This window comes from Gambusia affinis, linkage group LG13 (genome assembly GCF_019740435.1).
Source record: "Gambusia affinis linkage group LG13, SWU_Gaff_1.0, whole genome shotgun sequence".
NCBI lineage: Eukaryota > Metazoa > Chordata > Actinopteri > Cyprinodontiformes > Poeciliidae > Gambusia > Gambusia affinis.
Window position 1 is genome coordinate 22714190 of NC_057880.1, and position 6687 is coordinate 22720876.

The window sequence follows — 6687 nt, forward strand, 5'->3', positions numbered from 1 at the left end:
CATTCCCATCGTTACCAATCACTGGCTTTTGATTGACCCATCAAAATCATTCATAGGGCCACAGATGGCCCACGCGCCACAGTTTTAACACTCCCTAGTATTTTCCCGCTGGTGTTACTGAAAGGTCCGGCATTTCTTCTCCGTCCAGGTCGGAGAAAACTTCGTGCCGCCGCTCCTGGACGCCGTCCTCATCGACTATCAGCGCAACGTTCCGGCGGCCCGAGAGCCCGAGGTTCTTAGCACCATGGCAACCATCGTCAACAAGCTGGGAGGTCACATTACCAGCGAGATCCCGCAGATCTTCGACGCCGTGTTTGAGTGCACGCTAAACATGATCAACAAGGTGGGAAAAACCGCCAGCAAACCCAAATTACGTGTCTAAAATGTAGATTTTACAATAATTACTTTGTTTGTTTTAATGGAGCAGAACTTTGAGGAGTACCCAGAACACAGAACCCACTTCTTCTACTTACTGCAAGCGGTGAACTCGCACTGCTTCCCAGCATTCCTCGCCATCCCACCCGCCCAGTTTAAACTGGTGCTGGACTCCATCATCTGGGCCTTCAAACACACCATGAGGAACGTGGCCGACACCGGTAGGACGCCCCAAACAAACTTTACAAACTCCGCTAAAGTCAGGACGTCTGCATCACTTAAGTCTTAAATTTATGTTTCTAAAATTAAGGCCTCAAATTGTCTTAAGTTCATTTTTAAAAGTGGAAGTTAAATATGTTATATTTTTTTCTTTCCTGTGGGAGTTTTCTGTCAAAACAAAAGTTTTGAGTCATGAGCGTTCATTCATTAACATCTTCATTGCATAATGCTGAAGCTACTGCTAATTAGCTGCTGTTATACCCTTGCTAACTAACTAGCTAGCTTTTTTGTGTGGTACATTGGGTGAAGTGCAAATTTCTTGCCGGTTGCTTGGGATTTTGTGGAAAAACTCAAAATCTCACCAGGTATTTTTGGTCTCGTTTCTAGAGCAAATATCTTAGTAAACTTAAAATAAGACACAAGTAACATTTTAGTAAAATCTAGAGGCTTGTTTTAAGTAAATAATTCCTTATTATTGATTTAAAAGTATTTGTTTCACTGGCAGATTATCACAAGACATTTTTAAGTTAATTTAGCTGCCATTAAAAAAGTACTTTCTCATCAATAATAAGGGATTATTTACTTAAAACAAGCATCTATCTCTTACCGGAAAGTTAGGTTTAAGACAGTTTTGTATTATTCCAATGGTACTTAGATATTTGCACTAGAAAATAGACCAAAAATACTTGATAATATTTTATGTTTTTGCCGTGTAAGAGACAAAGGCAGTGAGAGAAACACAAAGATGCTGCCAAGAGCCACAAACCGACTCAAGAAATGTCAACGTTTTGATCTCTTAGCTTCTCAGAAAATGGCCGCCGTCGTCGCTGCAACTTAAACTAATCAAACAGCAGCATTTTGGTGCAACAGAAACTCTGTTTGTACTCTAAAGACGCAAATGCAGCGATAACCACAAACTGGGGAAAAGATTAAAAGAAACTGTAATTAAAGTAAGAATGTAACCAGATCTAAAGTTTCATAATTTTCATTCATAATGATCTTAAAAAGTCTTAAATTCGAGTTGGAGAAACCCAGAAGATTTATCCTGACTGGATTACTAATCCCCGATTTCCACCTCCATCACCTGGTTGGCTTAAAAACTGGTTGGACGCCATTTTTATTTTATTGACCGTAACTTTAGAGACATGTTGAACCATGCAGCAGCCATGTTTACGTTGAACTAAAGCCCAGCTGTAGATGTTTTATTTATTTTTTACGTCGGGAACTCTAGAAGTGTTTGTTTTCCTCCAGGTCTGCAGATTCTCTACACGATGCTGCAGAACGTGGCGCAGGAGGAAGCCGCAGCGCAGAGTTTCTACCAGACGTACTTTTGCGACATCCTGCAGCACATTTTCTCCGTGGTCACCGACACGTCACACACCGCCGGTGAGTTCACGTGAATAAAACGCGCAAACTTTTAAAGTTCCTGCATTGAAATTAGAGCTGAAACAATCAAACCAATCATACCGAGAAGTGGCTACTACAAGAAGTTTATTTTTAAATAAATACAGGTTTATTTAATTTTTATTGAGGTTTTAAAATAAAACAAATATCTTGCAAAAAATGGATGCATTTTCTTTTAACTGGTGGTGACATTTGTGGAAAAAAGGGTGTAACAAAAGCAGATAGTGATGGAGTACCGATTGTAAGGCTCAAACGATTAATCGGATTAAATATGATTATTGGATTATTGGAAAAGTGTTTAGTTGGCGATTAACTGGAAAATACAGACTCAAAAAAACGGCCGATTGCTGAAAGAACAACACTCTCAGAGCAGTAATTAAGACAAAACTGTACAAATAATATAAACATTTGTGTTTAAAAAGTAAAAATTTCTTTGTGAATACAGCATTTCTCGCTTCGTCTGACTCAAATTCTGTAGAAAAAAAATATTTTAAGCACATTTTGCTGTCAGTAATGCAAAAAATTAATCAATTAATCTATAAATGATCAAGGAATGCTCTGTTGCAGTTTAGATAAGCAATAAAATCATTTAATGTGATTCTAATATTGTTAAAATTGTTAAATTAAAAAAATTACAGTGCCAGTTCTTTTTAGCCGATTAATCAATTATTTTAGTAATCAAATCATTCAATAAATCGATTAGTGATCAAATGATTAATTGTTTAAACATTAATCAATTAACTTTATAGTAATTGTTAGTCAATCATTTGATTAATAATTAGTCAGTAAAATGTTTAATCAATTAATCAAATTATTAATCGATCAAACAAGTTTTGTGTTATTTTATATTATATATTATTATTATTTTAGTAGCTGATTAATTGGAGTTTAAACTCAGTGTAGGTCTTCTTCTACTGTTAATTTGATCACTGCTGCCACCTAGTGGCCGGAGGTTTGATTTGTGGTTAAAGATGAATAAAAGCGATACTGAAGTCTTCCTGTTCCTCGCAGGTCTGACGATGCACGCGTCCATCCTAGCCTACATGTTCAACCTGGTGGAGGAAGGGAAGATCACGGTGGCTCTGAACCCCGGCGGTCCCACCAACAACCAGGTGTTCATCCAGGAATACGTGGCCAACCTGCTGAAGACGGCGTTCCCCCACCTACAGGAGTGAGTCCAAGCGCCACAAACCGTGTGATTTCAGGCGAGCGTTTGCTCACGTTCATGGATGTTTGTGCTTCCGTCCGTCGCAGCGCTCAGGTGAAGGTGTTTGTGACGGGGCTGTTCAGTTTAAACCAGGACATTCCTGCATTCAAGGAGCACCTGAGGGACTTCCTGGTGCAGATAAAGGTGAGGTTTGCTCACTTTTATGAATCGATGTCTCTCTGCTGCTGCTGTTCTTTCTCCCAGAGGTTATCAGAGACGGCATAGCTTCCTGCTTAGCTATTGTTTCCACAAATAACTCGCGCTCACATGGTCGGGTTTCTCTTTGACGCCTATAGAACAGCCTCAGCTAGTTTGTTGTTGGAATAAATCAGTTTCTCTGATCGACACGAGGAAATTAAACACGTCCTCTCTGTTGGCAAGGTGCTTCAAATCCTTGAAAATGCTTGAATTTTATTAAGTTAGTGACTTTTGTTTATTAAATCACAAAACAGACTCTTAAAAATCTATCTTAAGTTATACAAAGTTTAAAATAAGCAAAAGAAACACAACACAATTTTGACGTAAAGGGGCGTGCTGTGGTGGCGTAGGGGAGGCCTTGAGTCTTCGACGTGCCCGTTGCGGGTTCGATTCCCGGACCCGGTGATATTTGCTGCATGTCTTCCCCCTTCTCCTGTCAGCCTACTTTCATATAAGAGACACTAGACGAGGACAAAAAAAAGAAATAAATTTGACATAAAAGCTTGAAATATAAATTTTAAAAGATTTCTGTGTAAAGTTTTCTAACAATAGTTTATTATTATTATTTATAGTTGAAACCAGTAGACTTGTTTCAGTAACTATCACTTTTCTCTTTTTCTACCAAAAACTGGATGATGAGACTTCAGTCTGGTGCCTGATTAGTGGCTGATTAGCAACTCAAACACTTTGGTGGTTGATTAGCTAGCGCTGCTGTTAGCTAATCTAACATTGGGTTGGTTGATTAGATAATTTAAACACCTTCTCTACTTATGATCTGTCAGAGTTGGTGTTTAGGTCACCTTTTTTATTTTTTAACTGAACCGAAACACTGAATTCCACAACACATCTACATGTCAAGGTTGTCATAGTCAAGTTAGCATATCTGAACTACTTCCCTCTTTCTCCACCTTGTTTTCTTAATTAAAACTTTTTTCTGACCTTGTGACCAAGTTGTGGTAGTGTTGAAAATTAGAAGCAAAGCACTGCGTCCCTTCTCTTGTATATCAAGCGTACATTTAAGATTTAGCAGGTTATATTAACAATTTAACAGCTAAAGCCAATGCTAGCGATTGTTAGCGAGCAACTTTTTGCCGTCTTACGTGTTTGACATCACACTGCTAGGCATCCATACCGGGTTTGGGACGTAGGAAAGACTGTCTATGTCCTCGTGTTTCATTTTGACTTCCTGGCTAAGCTAACTGCCCTGTAGCTGAGCTAACCGCCATGTTTTCTGCAGGAGTTTGCAGGCGAGGACACCTCAGACCTGTTCTTGGAGGAGAGGGAAGCGTCGCTCCGTCAAGCCCAGGAGGAGAAACACAAGATCCAGATGTCGGTACCGGGCATCCTGAACCCCCACGAGATCCCGGAGGAGATGTGTGACTGAGCTGCAGCGCCGGCAAAACTTGTACAGTATCCAAACAACAAACCCCCAATCACAACAAAACCTAAGAGAGGCACTTGGTGGCGTACGGTTGGAGTTAGCCCAGCCTCTGCAGCGCGGGCTGTCCCTCCGGATGTTTGTTGACCAAAATAATGCCAATAATATCTTGTAAATGATTAGCGCGTCACTCTGTGGCCCCTTTTTACATAACTCTGTGTTTTTTGTATGGATACTTTTTTGCGTATTAACTTTCCGGCGGTAACGTTTTCGGTGGGCTCTGGTCCATCCCAGACCTGCATGATAAACTTGTAACAATCGGTTGGGGGGCAAAGATTAGTTTTTTTGTTCACCTTCTGATTATGTTTCCCAGTTCTTCCTGTTTTTTGTTTTTATTCTGCAACACGTGTTTATATGTAAATATCTTCTGTAAGCAGCGTCATGCCGGCAGAAGCTTAAGACGATCGTGTTTGCTTGGAATGTGAATCTAACGGAAAACGAATGAAGGCTCTGTTGCTCATAAGTTCTAGTAAAACCAGCCTGCTATCAGCAGGGGGTATTTTTTCTTCTTTTTTTGTTCGTTTTTAGGGAAAACTAAACCGGATTTGTGCATATCATCCCAATTGTATAGCATCTTGAATACCATGGGAACACTTTTTTTTTTATTTTTCTTTTATTCTCTCTTTTTTTGTGGGTGTGTGTGCGCGTGTGTGTGTGTGCTGTCGCTCAGTCGACATCGGCGTTTCGTTTTCCTCTAAGAGGATTGTTCATCATGGGGATGTTTTCCGGACGAGGCGGGGCGTATTTATGGGTTCCTGGTTGGTTGGTCGCATCTTTATAACTACTCCTGTTTAACTCAGATGGCTTTCACCATTTTATTTTTTTGAACTGTACTAATTTAGATTGTTTACCATGCAGTAGTGCGTCAGGACAATACCTGACAAAGCAAATTAAAAATAAATAAATATGGGTTTACATTTAATTTTGTATTTTGTTTTGGATATTTCATTTGTAGCTGTTTTAAAGTACTGTCCAAATAAACAAAGACCCTTTTTGAACCTGGTAGAACCTGAAATGCCAACGAGTTTAATTGAGAAAGAATGTATAAATCCAAATAAGCACCCAATCGCTAACGGCTAATCTCCCTTCTCGAGGTGTTACTTTGTTGTGAACTTTTTGAACTGATTAAAGTTGAGAATTTTATAACCACGCCTTGGGCCTGGTGTCTTCATTCCCACAGCCAAGGGTGGGATGGGAAAATGTACTTTGATTCGACTTCTGACTCTTCTAGATATTGTGTCAATCAACTATCAATACACTTCTCCAATGACGTAGTTACCTGTCCATTTGTCCAATCATCTAGCTAATCCTCCATCATCCCTCTACTTGCTCATCTGTCCAGTCATCCAGCTAATTGTGCAGTCCTCCATGTAGCTACTTGTCCATTTGTCCAATCCTTGATCCCTGCAATTCTAATTGACCAATCCTCCAGACAAGGATTGGTCAAACTAATCTTTTCCATCTCTATGTGTTCTGGGGGATGTATCCAATCCTCCAGTTGATTGTCCATCTGTTCAATCCTTCATCATCTCTACCTTTGTCCAATTATCTTGCTACGTGTCCATTTGTCCAGGGTCTGGACAAAGATTGGATAAATTGACTTCTTCCATCTCTACCAGTCCAATTCCTCATCATACCGCTACCTGTCCATCTGTCCTATTCACCATTATCTCTACCTGTCCATCTGTCCTATTCACCATTATCTCTACCTGTCCATCTGTCCTATTCACCATTATCTCTACCTGTCCATCTGTCATATTCACCATTATCTCTACCTGTCCATCTGTCATATTCACCATTATCTCTACCTGTCCATCTGTCTCATACTCTATCATTCAGCTACTTG

General features: G+C 39.9%; 1 protein-coding gene across 4 annotated transcripts in view; it reads left to right on the forward strand.

Annotated features, from left to right (window-relative positions):
- The window catches only part of xpo1b (exportin 1 (CRM1 homolog, yeast) b), a 29698-nt gene extending 23707 nt beyond the window's left edge, over positions 1–5991 (forward strand). For all 4 annotated transcript variants that reach the window (XM_044135820.1, XM_044135821.1, XM_044135822.1 and 1 more), the window contains 6 exons: positions 149–343; positions 428–596; positions 1846–1980; positions 3010–3169; positions 3253–3349; positions 4641–5991. In XM_044135820.1, the coding sequence (XP_043991755.1) occupies positions 149–343; positions 428–596; positions 1846–1980; positions 3010–3169; positions 3253–3349; positions 4641–4787 (903 nt within the window). In that variant the 3' untranslated portion in view covers positions 4788–5991. The remainder of the gene's footprint in view (positions 1–148; positions 344–427; positions 597–1845; positions 1981–3009; positions 3170–3252; positions 3350–4640) is intronic.
- Positions 5992–6687: the final 696 nt, after the last annotated feature.